Genomic DNA, 17,186 nt, shown 5'->3' on the forward strand with positions numbered 1-17,186 from the left:
CCCTATTGATTTTCAGGTCACTAGGTTAAAGTCACAGTGACAAAAAATGTATTCACACAATGGCTGCCTCTACAACTGACAGCCCATATGGGGGGGCATGCATGTTTTACACACAGCCCTTGTTTTTATTGTCATTATTTTAAAACGTTCATTTATTAGTTAGGTTTGATTGTAAAGCATTTAATGAAATTGTATAGAATATTGAAATGTTTTAACAAATTCTTTAAAACAGCATATATTACAGTCTTCTCAGACAGATTATGATATTTTCTCTTTTAAAAATAACAGTTTTCAGATGAATGTTTTTACTACCCTTAATCAAGCTAATGCTGACTTACTGCCTCATTTCAGACTATCCGACATTGTTTATTGGTGTTCGTCTGCTCAACTGCCCCCTGAAATCTCGAGACTCAAACCCGCTTATGGACATCCTGTTGGGAAACCTGCGTGTGTACAAGGCTGTTATAGAGGAACGCATTCTCCACTACAAGTTGTATGCACATGTGAGTTGCACTGACATATACTTTTTTAACCCTACTTTCATAGAATTTTGGTTGGGCTTTTAGATTTGTCCTTGTCAGTCCTTTCCTCTATTTGTCAGGTTTATTAATGTTTGCTGCTGAAATGGGACTGATTAAAAAAAATAGCTCAATTACTCTGGGGTTCTAGTTTACGGACAGCTCCATATAGCTTTCACATTTATGGCTATTTTAAGTACTTCTTCAATGCATCAATTAAGCCTCTCTTGTCCTGGCTGTAACTTTATCATAAATTGCACACTTTAAAGAGCAATTTTCCACAAATGTGTCTTGTTCTGACAAAACTGGGCATAATGCTTGTGCGGAAAGTGTCATCCCAGATTAGCCTGTGCAGTCTGCACAGGCTAATCAGGGACGACACTTTCCGCTTAACTTGATTTTTGGTATGAAGGGACTTCCTTCAAACTAAAAATACCATAAAAGCGGAAAGTGTCGTCCCTGATTAGCCTGTGCTAATCTGGGACGACACTTTATGCACAAGCATTAAGCCCAGTTTTCTCAGAACAAGACACAAATAATCAGTATGGTGAGAAATAGTTGCATGCAACAGCTTGCGACACCTCAAAGGTCAAAGTCACATAGAAGTCAAAGGTCAAATCAGAAAAATTTAAGTACTTTTATTTCCAGAATTGATCACCGTGGGTAGGTGATGGGATGCATGCTTCACCTATGGCTTATGCTGCATGCTTCACCTATTGCTTATGCTGCATGCTTCACCTATCGCTTATGCTGCATGCTTCACCTATGGCTTATGCTGCATGCTTCACCTATCGCTTATGCTGCATGCTTCACCTATGGCTTATGCTGCATGCTTCACCTATGGCTTATGCTGCATGCTTCACCTATGGCTTATGCTGAAATGCTTTTAAGATAACATTAAAGTCCCATAAACACTCAAAATCAATTAATATTTATTAAAGTGTTTCGAAAAATAAAGTTAACACATAAACAAATCAGTGTTCCTTATAGCAATAGCAAAAATTACTACGTTAGATGTAGATGTAGTCTTGTAACATTTTTGAACGAAATTCAAACTGCTTGTTTCTATTTTTTGTGTAAAAATATATTCCGTTTTGAATTTACCCCAACAATATCTGAACATTTACAAGTGAACATGAGATTGGCTTCAAGCAGATGAGAACAACGTTGTGCTTTGACGCTGCCCAAAACCAATCTTGCCTTAGATTATAACTGCTCTAATATTGTAGCTGGAAATTCACATTGTATATATTGTCACAAAAAAAATAAAAACAAGCTTATTGTATTTGGTTAAATATTACCATACCACATCTAGCGTTTAAATTTTGGTTATTGTTATAAGGAGTACTGATTGTTTTTGGGGTTAACTTTATTTTATAAAATATTTTACGAAACAGACTTGGGAGAGTTTCAAATTCATTAACCTTAGGCTTTCGATGCAATCAAAATAAGTAAGTAGTTTTAAACTTAAGTAATGATCTGTGTTTTAGGAGACAATCCCCTGCTCTACCTGCCTGCCTTCCAAGAATCGCTACAAGACCGTGAACGCACGACAGGCCGAGGTGTTCATGGTGAGTGAGCAGTTCCTGGTAGCCCGTGCTGTTCAAGGTCGCGATGTCACCTGTGGCAACGACGGGTCGCAGATTGCCAGGGATGACCTTGGCAACAAGTGTAAGTGGAACAAACAGTCTTAATGTCCCTTATGCAATCATGCTTAACAGCCTTTAGTAAAAATTAAAACAAGTGGAAGAGAAACAAAATTTTTAGGTTGGCTGTGGTTTATGGAGAATGATGTGGTTATAACAACATAAAATAAAGTAATCATACAAATATCTTGTAACAAATGAATCTAGGTCTTGGAAAATATGCATACAAGTTTAATTCATGTGTGTTAAGTGTTGTCTCAGATAAGACTGTGAAATCTGCACAGGCTAATAAGGGACAACACTTTCTGCATTAATGGTATTTTTTGTTTAAAGGAAGTCTCTTCTTAGCAAAAAGTTTAGGTAGAAGGAGACGTTTAGGTAGAAGGAGACGTTTAGGTAGAAGGAGACGTTTAGGTAGAAGGAGACGTTTAGGTAGAAGGAGACGTTTAGGTAGAAGGAGACGTTTAGGTAGAAGGAGACGTTTAGGTAGAAGGAGACGTTTAGGTAGAAGGAGACGTTTAGGTAGAAGGAGACGTTTAGGTAGAAGGAGTGAACACTGCTCAGGCTAATCTGGGACAACACTTGCATTAAACCCCATTTTCTTAGAGTGAGGCTAAAATGTAAATGTAAATGAAGATGACCGGCCTTTGTAATACTATTGTAGCTGCAATTTATGGTGAATAGTTTGTTTACCTGTTGTGGCTATAGCAACATGAAACAATGAAGCAAACCAATATATGTTTTTTTATTTTTTATTGTAAAGAAATGTACAGTAATTAAATATTTTTTGACAGAAAGTCTATCTATGTCAATACAAGGTTATTCTGTAGAATTGAATTATACTTGATCTTGTAAGTAATGATCTGTAAAGGCATAATGCTTTAAAATGATGTAAAGACAATCAAAAACATGCAGACAACTCTAAAATATAAAATAACTTAACAATTATCATAAAAATGAAAATCCAGATTCAATAGTAGTGGAAAGGTAGCCCTTATTAACTTGGTGATTGTTTGTTCAGGGAAAAATACTTACCCAGGTGTGGCAATATAATTCAGCAGATGTGAACAACACAAACTAAACATAGAACAAACCTGCCTTTTGTTACCTTAAGTTAAATAAGATACTTAGTTAAAGTTGTTCACAAAAACTTCTGGTTATGACTGCATATGTTTGAAATAAAGGGTCAATATCAGTTTAAGCTAACATATTAACCCATGTATGCCTAGCGTCTAGAAAAAAGGCCTTGGCAAACAGGGTAGACCCAGATGAGACGCCGCATGATGCGGCGTCTCATCAGGGTCTGCGCTGTTTGCTTAAAGGAATTTCTGAAAGAAATATTCTAAATATAGAAATAAATATACTAGATATCCCTATTTTGGATATAAATTGATCCAATTTAGAAGGATGGGAGAGTCCACTAGGCATAAATGGGTTAATTACAGAACACCATTAGGATGTGTACCTACAGCTATTTTTAGGTCCACTGGCCAAAGGCCAGCGGGGCTTTTGTCATGGTCCTGTGTCCCTCGTGTGTGCATGCGTCCATCTGTCCGTGCGTTAACTTTTTCTTTAAACATCTTCTTCTCCTAAACTACTGGTCCAATTCTGATGAAATTTCTCAGGAATGTTCCTGGGGTGAACTTCTTTCAAATTTGTTTAAATTATGCCCCTGGGGTCAAATTTGACCCTGCCCCGGGGGTCACACAATTGAAAATTTGCTAATATAAGGCCTATTTTGTGAAAACTTTCAAAATCTTCTCGTCCATAACCATTGTGCCTAGGGCTATCAAATTTGGTATGTAGAGACATCTAATAGCCCTCTACCAAATTTGTTCAAATTATGCCCCTGGGGTCAATTTTGACCCTGCGCCGGGGATCACAAAATTTAACATATGCTTATATAGGGTCTATTTTGTGAAAACTTTACAAATCTTTTCATCCATAACCATTGGGCCTAGGGCTACCAAATTGGGTATGTAGTGACATCATATAGTCCTCTACCAAGTTTGTTCAAATTATGCCCCTGTGGTCAAGTTTGACCCTGCCCCAAGGGTCACAAAATTGAACATATGCTTATATAAGGCCTATTTTGTGAAAACTTAAAAAATCTTCCTATCCATAACTGTATGGCATAGGGCTACCAAATTTGGTATTTAGTGACATGTAATAGTTCTCTTCTTAGTTTGTTCAAATTATGCCCCTGGGGTCAAATTTGAAACTGCCCCGGGGGTTACAAAATTGAATATATGCATATAAAGGGCTTATTTTGTGAAAACTTTAAAAATCTACTTGTCCATAACACTTGGGCCTAGGGCTACCAAATTTGGTATGTAGTGACATCTAATAAACCTCTACCACATTTGTTCACATAATGCCTCAGGGGTCAACTCTGACCCTGCCCCGGGCGGTCACAAAATTGAATAAATGCTTATAAAGCGCCTATTTTGTGAAATCTTAAAATATCTTCTTGTGGAAAACCATTCAGACTATGGCTACCAAATTTGGTATGCAGTAACATCTTATAATCCTCTATCAAGTTTGTTCAAATTATGCCCTTTGGGTCAAATTTGACCCTGACCTGCGGGTCACAAAATTGAACATTATTTATGCTTATATCTTGCTTATTTTGTGAAAACTTTTAAAATATTGTTGTTCTTAACTCTAGGACCTAGGGCTACCACATTTTGTATGTAGTGAGATATAGTAGTCCTCTACAAAGTTTGCTCAAATTATGCCCATGGGGATAAATTTGACCCAGCCCAGTGGGTCACAAAGGTGTACATGTGCTTAAATAGGGCTTATATTTAAGTATTTGCACATGCCGAGAATATTTGTTTCAGCCTTTTTTTCAGCAGTGGAGCGATACAGGGCCATTATGGCCCTCTTGTTGTTTGAATATTTTGATTAGTTAAATCTTGCTTAGAACCAAAACTAAACTTTGTTTATACTGAATGAACATGATATATTGTCTTTACCCTTTCCCACTTAGAAGCAAAGTGAAAATTGCTATGTGCAAACAGCTTAAAACCAGAACAGCCTGCGAGTAACTGGCAGTCTTATCAGGTTTTATGCTGTTTGCTGCTCATCAGTATCTAAAGGATGGAAATGAGGCTTTTAAAAAGTTGAATTAAGTAAAAAAAGGTCCGAAATTAAATTTAACTTTTTAAGTGACTACAAATGCGTCAAAATACGTATCTTAGTGGTAAAGGATTAATTTGTGTGTGTTTACCTTTCAGCCCAGTCACTGCGGGAGATAGTTCCCCGCCATTTCTTCCTGGGTTGTCTCCCTTCATTCAGTGGGTACAACCGCTGCATGTTCTGTGGGAACTGTGCCTTTGCTGGGGCACTTTGTGAGGGGAATCTGAAAAATGGGAAAACTGCAAGGTACCCAGTGTTTTTTTTTGTAGAATTTGCTACTGAATTTCTGCCCCATATGCAATCTCATAAAGTATATATTTTTTGCAAACTGACTTTCTAAAATTTCCAATTAAAGGTGTGAAATTTGAAACATTAACAAAAAATTGTATCATACAGTTGATTTCTCTATCCAGCTCTATAAGTTCGACCCAAGTAAATATAATATTGAAAACATTTTAATTCTAAATTGTAAAGTATTTATTAGCAAAAAACAATCAACAATCATATTTTTTTTCTAATTTGTGTCAAACCACTGGGATTTCTCCAAAGGTCCCCAGCCCCATTCTCAAAATGTGAAAAATACTGGTTCTAGTGTAGCACATTCATGTTCACTGTCCATATGGGGTCATGTGACCTTCAATTTCTTATATGGGGAAAACAGTTCTATCAATGCTGTGTTTGTTTTATGTGTAAGTAATGTCATTGGGTAAAATGTTTCTATGGGAATGGTAATGACAATTTTTAGCTGGGCTGTTTTAGGAGAAAACCTGAGGTATTGTCATAGCCAGCTCGTCGTGTCCCTCGTTGTCCGCCATCCGACGTCCGCGTTGTGCTAAAACCTTCACATTTTGCTCTAAAATCAAAGTGCTTTCACCTTCAACTTTGAAACTTCATATGTAGCTGCACCTTCATGAGTTCTACACGCCACACCCATTTTTGGGTCTCTAGGTCAAAGGTCAAGGTCACTGTGACCTAAAAAAAAAATATCTGACAAGCTTTCGCAGCCGAGTGTGGCACCCGTTATGCGGTGCTCTTGTTTTTAATGAGATGTGGAGTGTTGTGTTTGTACAGTGTTATATAGAATGGGTATTTCAAACTGTGTTTCATGTAGTTTATTAGTTGGAATGTGCAATATTGGATGTTTTATATGTGTAATGGGAATCATTTTAATTATAATGTAATGTGATATGTAATGGGTTTATAAATGTTATGCATAATGTTCTATATGTCATGAATTATATGTCATGTGTAATGTTTTATATGTATTAAATAATATGTAATGTGCTATTTTATTATCTCTAATATGTAGTACATATATTCATATACACTTCAAAAATGCTATAAATTACTACAGACTTACACAAATGAAGTGAACACTTGTATGTTGTTTCTGACATCATACTGCCTGTTACAAGGAACTGCAGCTGCCAGCGAGAAGGTCAGATGTGTGACCGCTGTGGGCTGTGCCAGAGGTGTGTCCTCCTGCTTGCTGTAAGTAGACCTGTGGGTCTCACCCGTCTGAAACTGCGGTTTAATAAAATAATTCTTAGTGATTACATCAATTGATATTTGAAGTTTATTGAGAATCCCTAATTCTTAATATAATTTTTATGCAGATAATTTTTATGCCTCCGGTAGGGTGGCATATAGCAGTTGAACTGTCAGTCCATCTGTCTGTCTGTCTGTCTGTCTGTCTGTCAGTCTGTGCGTCTGTCGGAAAACTTTAACATTGGCCATAATTTTTGCAATATTGAAGATAGCAACTTGATACTTGGCATGCATGTGTATCTCATAGAGCTTCACATTTTGACTGGTAAAAGGTCAAGGTCATCCTTCAAGGTCAAGGGTCAAAAAACAAAATCAAAGGGAAGTAACAAGCTTTAAAGGGAGATAATTTATATTTTATATCTTTTGGCAGGAACAGATCATTTTCACAAGGGAAGTAATATTTTTTAAAGGGATATAAACAATTTTTTTTTTTTTTAATTCAAAGTGGCGCAGTACGGGGCATTGTGTTTCTGACAAACACATTTCTTGTTTTATAACAATTCACCTAATATAAATGTGTTGTACTTTGGAAAAATTAGGCTAAATGCATGTTTGTAATGTGCCATCCCAGACTAGTGGCAACTTTTTCTGCTTTTATTGTATAGTTTGTATGAAAAGAAGTTTCTTTAGCAAAAACCAGTTAAGGCGGGAAGTGTTGTCCCTCATAAGTCTGTCTGGACTGTAATTGCTATTCTCGAACAACACTTAACACACTTTCCCTTAGCCCTATTTTCCCAAAACCAGGCTTTAATCTGAGAGAACTGTGACCACCCTAACAAAGATTTATCAGATCAGGGAGTGTATAGCAATGTGTCAGCTTAACCCTTTCAGTGCGGGAACCGAATTTTGAAGGCCTTTGTAAACAGTTTGGATCCAGATGAGACGCCACAGAACGTGGTGTCTCATCAGGATCCAGACTTTTTGCTATTCTAATAGTATTCTTTGAAAAATATCAAAGTTAATGCTAATTTTAGAAATTCAGCAGACAACATTTAGCAGAGGACAAATTTCCCAGCATGCAAAGGGTTAAATATGTATGTCTCGGGTGACAGATCCCAGCTATTCTGTTGTGTATTGCAATTTTTGAACTGAAACATTTATGTGTCGAGTGAAAGATGCAAGTTTTAAAGAAGTGATATTTCTACTATATTTCATTGATGTTAGGTTGTTGATATTCTTTTCAGAGCAAGGAAGGAGCTTTGAGCCCCAAGTTCCAGAGGTCCGGGAGCGTAGTCAATCCACATTTGAAGGAATACTTTTGTGAACAGGAGCTCACCCCGAATTTCTCTCCACTTCTCGAGATAATGCCTTTAGAGACCAATGATGTGACCATACGGATGCAAATGTAGTGTTTTTATTTATCAATATAATGCATGTGTGTAAAATGTCTGCACAGCCTAATCTTTCAGCATTTATGATATTGCTTGATTAAAGAAAGTCTCTTCTTAGCAAAAATCTAGTTTAGGCAGAAAGTGTCGTACCTCATTAGCCTGAGTGAAGTGCACAAGCTAATCTCGGATGACACTTAACGCACATGCATTAAACCCCTTTTTCACATAGCATGGCCCATATATATATATATATGTCTAGTATTCGGGAGGTCATCGGTTCGATCCCCACTGTGGGAGCATTCTTTAGATTACCCCCAAAAGACATCAATTACTGGTAATACCCAGGAAATGGTGTTTCAATAAGCCTCGGGCTTATGATATGATCTAGCTAAAATAAAAACGTTTAAACTGCATGTAGGGTAGTTTTGTGCTAATTGTACATACACGCCTTTAGGGCTCGCACCACCTAATTTTATTTACTTTATGCTTTCCAGTGGTTTATAGATAAATATCAGTGAAATAAAACTGGTATTTCACTGTTTTAAACAGTGACAAAAAACAGTGAAAAATAACGATATTTTTCACTGTTTAACTGTGAAATGACGTCATTTTTTCAACAAAATGACGTCATAAATCCAGCGACATTATCCAGTTAAACTCTTTTACAATGTAAATTAACGGTGAAAAAGCATAAAATAGAAAGAAAATTTGTTGGATTCGATGGAATATCGATTTTTATTCACTCGTGATCATAAAAATACATATTTTATATGATCACTCGTGAAATATAATCCTAACTTGTGGATTTGATATTGTCTAAAACAAATGAAACAATGAATTTGGCTCTGAAACATATGAATGAGTTATTTTGAGAATAATTGCCCTCCTTACTCTGATTGATGGGTTTCATGTTTTGTGATTAAAGGGGACTTTAAATAAACTACTCTTTAAATAAACTATTCCATAAGGATATAAATAAAAAAAACATAATTTTTAGCATGTTTTTTGTTTTAACTACCAACATTTTTTTAGCTCACCTGTCACGAAGTGATATGGTGAGCTTATGTGATTGTGTGATGTCTGGCGTCCGTCGTGTGTCCATGCGTGCATCCGTCAACAATTTGTTTGTAGAGGTCACAGTTTTCATCCAATCTTTATGAAATTTGGTCAGAATGTTTATCTTGATGAAATCTGGGTTGGAATTGTATTTGGGTCATCTGGGTCAAAAACTAGGTCACTAGGTCAAATAATAGAAAAACCTTGTGTGGACAATAGAGGTCACAGTTTTCCTCCAATCTTTATGAAATTTGGTCAGAATGTTTATCTTTATGAAATCTGGATTGGTATCGAATTTGGGTCATCTAGGGTCAGAAACTAGGTCACTAGGTCAAATAATAGAAAAACCTTGTGTAGACAATAGAGGTCACATGTGCAGTTTCCATCAGATCTTTATGAAATTTTGTCAAAATGTTTATCTTGAAAAAATCCAGATTGGGGTTGTATTTGGGTCACCTGGGGTCAGAAACTAGGTCACTAGGTCAAATCATAGAAAAACCTTGTGGAGACAATAGTGGTCATAGTTTTCATCTGACCTTAATGAAATATGGTCAGAATGGTTATCTTGATAATATCTGATGTTGGATCGTATATGGGTCATCTGCGGTTAAAAATTAGGTCACTGGGCAAATTCTAGTAAAACCTTGTGTAGATGAAAGAGGTCACAGGTTTCATTATGTGTTAATGAAATTTTATTTGGGCCATTTGTACTTTATGATATAGCTAGCCATAGTCTGATAGAAATTAAGTTGATGTAGCAAGATTAGTCATGTGAGTGATTCAGGGCCATCATGGCCCTCTTGTTTTCTGTACGAAACAATAGGCCTCATTTCCAAAAGCAGTGAAGAGATATGCTAAATCAAATAATACTTTGCTGACATTAATTATAATGTTCATTCAAATAATACCTAAAAAAACACTGACCTCAGGGCATGAGAAAGTTTTGGTAACGTTTTTCATCTAGTCGCATTGTCCATATGGGATACCATGCGTAGATCAGGCCCTCATGTTGTATGTTTCTGTGTATCAGTTTTGTGTTTGAAACATGAAATAATGTTTGTATATGAGCCACATTTTGGGGAGCTGTGCTTAATGACTGCACAGGCTAATAGAGATGACACTTGCAGCTTTCATGGTATTTTTATTTTAAAAGAAGTCTTTTCTGAGCAAAAATCCCACTTGAGACAGAAAGTGTCATCTCTGATTGGCCTGTGCACACTGCACAGGCTAATCTGGGATGACACTTAACACATATGCGAGGAGCCCAGTTTTCCCAGAATGAGGCTCATTAATTCTATGAAATTGTGTTGTTATGACCCTTTACTCTAATTACTACTATTGCCAATGAACAATGTTTTGAATTAAATCTTTTGGCAATGACTTGAACATTTAGCTGTCATAATGTTCTTCTAGGGGTTCTATAGTGCTGCACTATGAATTAAAATCTGGCAAGATAGAAGAGGTGTTTGGATCTGCTTGCCAACAACTCCCTGAGTTTGTCTGTGAAAAGGGATACAGGGTTACTTTGAAACTGGAGTTTAATAAGGTAAGTTGCTCTGTCCCAAAAAAGTATCTTAAATGTTTGGTTATAGCACTTTACTAGAACTCCTGGGCACATATTACCAAACAATTATTTGACTTAATTCTTAATACAAAGAATATTCTTTAGAATAAGTTGTTCAATAATTGCTTATATTTGGAGTCAAACTTGGCATTAATTGCCTTTATCTACATCATTCTTTTTATGTAGAACATTATGTTAAGTTCATGTTCACCATTTGTAGCCTGAATAAAGTGCTGGACGATTTTTTGTTGGTTTTTAGTCTTAGAATGGATTTGTGAATGTGGGACTTTCATTGGCAAGAGAATGGGTTGGTGAATATAGGACCTGGATTGGCTAGAGAATTGGGTGGTGAATACGGGACCTGGATTGGAGAGAGAATGGGTCGGTGAATACGGGACCTGGATTGGCGAGAGAATGGATTGGTAAATACGGGACCTGGCTTGGCGAGAGAATGGATTGGTGAATACAGGACCTGGATTGGCAAGAGAATGGGTTGGTGAATACGGGACCTGGATTGGCGACAGAATGTGTTGGTGAATACAGGACTTGGATTGACGAGAGAATAGGTTGGTGTATACGGGACCAAGATTGGCAAGACAATAGATTGGTGAATACAGGACCTGGATTGGAGAGAGAATGGGTTGGTGAATACGAGACCTGGATTGAGAAGAGAATGGGTTGGTGAATACAGGACCTGGATTGACAAGAGAATGGGTTGGTGAATACGGGACCTGGATTGGCGAGAGAATAGGTTGGTGAATACAGGACCTGGATTGGAGACAGAATGAGTTGGTGAATACGGGACCTGGATTGGTGAGAGAATGAGTTGGTAAATATGGGACCTGGATTGGCAAGAGAATGGGTTGGTGAATACAGGACCTGGATTGGTGAGAGAATGGGTTGGTGAATACAGGATCTGGATTGGCCAGAGAATTGGTTGGTGAATATGGGACCTGGATGGGTGAGAGAATGGGTTGGTGAATACGGGACCTGGATTGGTGAGAGAATGGGTTGGTGAATACGGGACATGGATGGTGAGAGAATGGGTTGGTGAAAACAAGACCTGGATTGGTGAGAATATGGGTTGGTGAATACAGGACCTGGATTGGTGATAGAATGTTTTGGTGAATACAGGATCTGGATTTGTGAGAATAGGTTTGTGAATACAGGACCTGGATTAGCTAGATAATGGGTCGGTAAATACGGGACCAGGATTTAAGAGAGAGTATGGGTCAGTAAATACAGGACCTGGATTGGCGAGAGATTGGGTTGGTGAATACAGGTCCTTGATTGGCGAGAGAATAGTTTGGTGAATATGGGACCTTGATTGATGAGAGAATTGGTTGGTGAATATGGGACCTGGATTGGTGAGAGAATGGGTTGGTGAATACGGGACTTGAATTAGTGAAAGAATGGATTGGTAAATGCGGGACCTAGCTTAGTGAGAGAATGGTTTAGTGAAAATGGGATCTGGATTTGTGAGAGAATGGGTTGGTGATTATGGGACCTGGATTGGCGAGAGAATGGGTTGGTGAATATGGGACCTGGATTGGTGAGAGAATGGGTTGGTGAATATGGGACTTGGATTGGTGAGTGGTGAATATGGGATCTGGATTGGCGAGAGAATGGGTTGGTGAATATGGGACCTGGATTGGCAAGAGAATGGGTTGGTGAATATAGGACCTGGATTGGCGAGAGAATGGGTTGGTGAATACGGGACCTGGATTGGTGAGAGAATGAGTTGGTGAATATGGGACCTGGATTGGTGAGAGAATGGGTTGGTAAATACAGGACTTGATTAGTGAGAGAATTGGTTGGTGAAAAGGGGACCTGGATTGGTGAGGGAATGGATTGGTGAATATGGGACCTTGATTGGCGAGAGAATATGTTTGTGAATATGGGACCTGGATTGGAGAGAGAATAGATTGGTGAATACGGGACCTGGATTGGTGAGAAAATGGGTTGTTGAATACAGGACCTGGGTTGGCGTGAGAATGGGTTGATGGGATACTGGACCTGGATTGGAGAGAGAATGGGTCGATGAATATGGGACCTGGATTAGCTAGAGAATGGGTTGGTGAATACAGGACCTGCATTGCTGAGAGAATGGGTTGGTGAATATGGGACCTGGACCTCTCTCTCTCTCTCTCTCTCTCTCTCTCTCTCTCTCTCTCTCTCTCTCTCTCTCTCTCTCTCTCTCTCTCTCTCTCTCTCTCTCTCTCTCTCTCTCTCTCCCCCCCCCCCCCTCCCTAACTCCCTCCCTCGATAGTTTTCCCATCGTCATGCTTATTTGAGCCACTGCTTCATTATCCCATCTCTGCTGTCTACAGGATGACTTTGATGAGATGCAGCTGACCATTGACCTGCTTGGCAGTGAGATCTTCACCTACCGCACGTCCACCCAGAGTTGCGAGGTGTCCCTCTCCAGCACGAGCCCAGGGTCCGTCATTATCTACATGCCACGCACAAAGGTTACTGCTAAAACTATTTTTTTAAGCTTGATTGCATTGAAAGCCCATGGCTTTCATGTCCGTTTCCTGGGTAAAACCAGTACTTGGTTACTTTGTGGGAGATCAAATGAACCCTGGGAATCAAACATGTGACCTTGTGGTGGCTAGTCAGTCCCCATACCAGCTAAGCTGTGGTAAAAGAAGATTGTACATTCTATAATTGATAGATGGATGAATTGACCTCCTTCTTAACCTTAATTGTTTTGGGATCATAAAGACATGTATATTTATGGTTTACACATACTTTGTAATAACTACACATGCATATTTGTGGCTAACCCATATTTTGTTTTACGTAAGACATGCACTTTCGTGATTGACCCTTGTTTTGTGGTAATTAATGCATGCAAATTAATGGGTGGCCCATTTTTGTTATATTAAATGCGTACATATTCATAAGCTCCATTATTTTGGATTATGATTGCATACATATACATTAGCTCCATTCTTTTGGATAATAATTGCGTACATATTCATTAGCTACATTCTTTTGGATTTTGATTGCATACATATTCATTAGCACCATTCTTTTGGATAATGATTGCATACATATTCATTAGCTCCGTTCTTTTGGATAATGATTGCATACATATTCATTAGCTCCATTCTTTTGGATAATAATTGCGTACATATTCATTAGCTCCATTCTTTTGGATTATGATTGCATATATATTCATTAGCTCCATTATTTTGATTATGATTGCGCACATATTCATTAGCTCCGTTCTTTTGGATAATGATTGCGTACATATTCATTAGCTCCATTCTTTTGGATTTTGATTGCGTACATATTCATTAGCTCCATTCTTTTGGATTTTGATTGCATACATATTCATTAGCTCCATTCTTTTGGATTATGATTGCGTACATATTCATTAGCTCCATTCTTTTGGATAATGATTGCGTACATATTCATTAGCTCCATTCTTTTGGATAATGATTCCGTACATATTCATTAGCTCCATTCTTTTGGATTATGATTGCGTACATATTCATTAGCTCCATTCTTTTGGATAATAATTGCGTACATATTCATTAGCTCCATTCTTTTGGATAATGATTGCATTCATGTTCATGGGGCGCCCTTATTTTGTGATAATAAAGACGAGCACATTTCCAAGGCTAATACGTAAAAAACATCGTAAGGTAGCACAACCGTAATGAGCACCTTTCCAAATTTTATCTAATGTATTATTTTCTTAATCAGCATCATTTCACTGAACTACATGAACATTTTTAGGTAGGCTTTCCATGCTTTAAAAAAGAAAATACAGATCTTTTTAAAACCACCCCCACGCTCGGTTTTTGTCCAGTTTATTTGCACCCCTGGGGTATATGAAAAATCCATAATTCATCCAGATTTCCAAATATGGGCATGCAGTTGGTGTGTTCAAATGCAGTGAAGATGTTTAAAGTTTAAACAAGATGAAATAAGTATTCTTTTACACGCATTTATTTATTATAACTTGTTATCTAAGGAAGAATGCCATGAAATGTAAGTGGTTTCAGCCAAGTAGAAATTGGGTTGGTTAAAAACAAAGTGTCATAAAATTAAAAATAGTATCATTTAAGTAATATTTTGAACTTTTTATAGATACACTATATACAGCAAAAATACCAAGAAATAGGGAGATTACCGTTTACTTTTGAAATAAAAATAAAAATGCAACATGCATGATTCGTATTTTCAGCAGTAAATCACGCAATTTAGCCATAAGGTTGTTTTGATAAAAAAAAAAGAAGAATGTGCATAAAAATTGCAACATATTTAAACAATAAACATAGCTTATAATTATTCTATATTAAATCAAATTACGTTAGAAAAGAAACAAAACGCGTCCCAAAAAGTATGCAATGTCGGCAGGATTCGAACCTGCGCGGGAAGATCCCAAAAGATCTTTAGTCTATCGCCTTAACCACTCGGCCACGACAACTTCACATTCGTCATTATAGCTTAAATTAGATATGCATAAGTAAACAGGAAAAAGTGCTCTTCGAAATCGCGAAATCATATTTTTCACATGATATTTGGATCAAAGTCAATTTTTTGTGTGAAAATACTGTATTATAAAGGATTTACGAAACATATATCAAAATTCTTGGAAATAACTGATCATTGAAGATCGGCAATGATCGTAAAATAAATCGTGGGTAAATCGTTACAGTACCGCTACCTTAATTAAATCTAAAATCATCTTAATGGAGTCAGATGAATGTCTGTATAAACTGTTGGCTGAAGCACACTCTTATTGGGGATTCTAAGTTCTTAAAGCTGTAAGGTGAAAAACATAGCTTATAATTATGCTATATTAAATCAAATTACATTAGAAAAGAAACAAAACGCGTCCCAAAAAGTATGCAATGTCGTCAGGATTCGAACCTGCGCGGGAAGATCCCAAAAGATTTCTAGTCTATTGCCTTAACCACTCGGCCACGACAACTTCACATTCGTCATAGCTTAAATTAGATATGCATAAGTAAACAGGTAAAAATGCTCTTCGAAATAGCGAAATCATATTTTTCACATGATATTTGGATCAAAGTCAATATTTATTGTGAAAATACTGTATTATAAAGGATTTACTTAACATATCTCAAAATTCTCGGAAATAACTGATCATTGATCGTAAATAAATCGTGGTAAATCATACGGGTGCACTACCTTAATTATATCTATAATCATGTAAATGGAGTCAGATGAATGTCTGTATAAACTGTTGGCTGAAGCACACTCTTATTGGAGATTATAAGTTCTTAAAGCTGTATGGTGAAAAACTACTTCTTTAAATTGCAACATTCTTTAAATCCTATCATCACTTTTTATGTCCCCACCACTAAAGTGGGGGACAAATTGTTTTTGCCGTCTGTTGTTTAGTTGGTCTGTTGGTTGGTTTGTTTGCCCAAACTTTAACGTTTTGCCATAACTTTTGTAATATTGAAGATAGCAACTTCATATGTTGCATGCATGTGTATCTCATGGAGCTGCACATTTTGAGTGGTGAAAAGTCAAGGTCATCCTTCAAGGTCAAAGCAGCGCAGAAGGGGACATAGTGTTTCTGACAAACACATTTTTTGTATTTAATTGGAACTTTAACAAAAGCTGGAACTATTGTTATATTTTCTTTAAAGATGACATTAGTTTTTGCATGTCATTTTTTAGCTCGACTATTATACATGAAATATATATAGTGAAGCTATCCTACTCACCCCGGTGTCGGCGTTGCTTGTTTCCGTGCCGTTTAGTGTTAGCGTGCAAATGTTAAAGTTTTCGTACTACCCCAATTATTTTCATTGTCCCTTGACATATGGCTTTCATATTTTGCATACTTGTTTACCAACATGAGCCCAACCTAAAACATGAGCAGACAACTCTATCAAGCATTTTGTCTTAATGGCCCCTTTTCCACTTATAGATATGCAGCAAATGATAAAGTTTTCGTACTTCCCCATTTATTTTCATTGTCCCTTGACATATTGCTTTCATATTTTGCATACTTGTTTACTAACATCACCCCAACCTCTTAACAAGAGCAGGCAACTCTATCAAGCATTTTGTCATAATTATTGCCCCTTTTATACTTAGAATATGCATATTATTGATAAATCTATGTTAAAGTTTGCCTACCCCCAAATATTTCCTATATCCTTGATATATTGCTTTTATATGTTGCATACTTGTTTACCAACATGACCCAAACCTATAAACAAGAGCAGACCACTGTATCAAGCATTTTGACTAATTATGGCCCCTTTTACACTTAGATAATTGAACATTTTGCTTCTTAAATTGCCATAACTTCTTTATTTATGATCACATTTTATTATTACTTTGAAAAAAAAACACATTAACTGAATACCACAATGAATTCCAC

At 37.1% G+C, this 17,186-nt stretch overlaps 2 protein-coding genes and 1 non-coding gene across 3 annotated transcripts in view; 2 read left to right on the forward strand and 1 right to left on the reverse strand.

Annotated features, from left to right (window-relative positions):
* The window catches only part of LOC127836643 (uncharacterized), a 318,189-nt gene that overhangs the window by 53,614 nt on the left and 247,389 nt on the right, over window positions 1-17,186 (forward strand). The gene's annotated exons all lie outside the window — the stretch shown is intronic.
* LOC127835872 (uncharacterized) overlaps window positions 1-17,186 on the forward strand; it is a 385,246-nt gene that overhangs the window by 36,351 nt on the left and 331,709 nt on the right. The window contains exon 18 of the mRNA XM_052362297.1: window positions 352-503. Coding sequence (XP_052218257.1) covers window positions 352-503 — 152 coding nt within the window. The remainder of the gene's footprint in view (window positions 1-351; window positions 504-17,186) is intronic.
* Window positions 15,165-15,248, reverse strand: Trnaf-aaa (transfer RNA phenylalanine (anticodon AAA)). Its single transcript has one exon. It is a non-coding gene; the product is annotated as a tRNA-Phe (tRNA).

Source organism: Dreissena polymorpha, chromosome 6 (assembly GCF_020536995.1).
Source record: "Dreissena polymorpha isolate Duluth1 chromosome 6, UMN_Dpol_1.0, whole genome shotgun sequence".
Lineage (NCBI taxonomy): Eukaryota > Metazoa > Mollusca > Bivalvia > Myida > Dreissenidae > Dreissena > Dreissena polymorpha.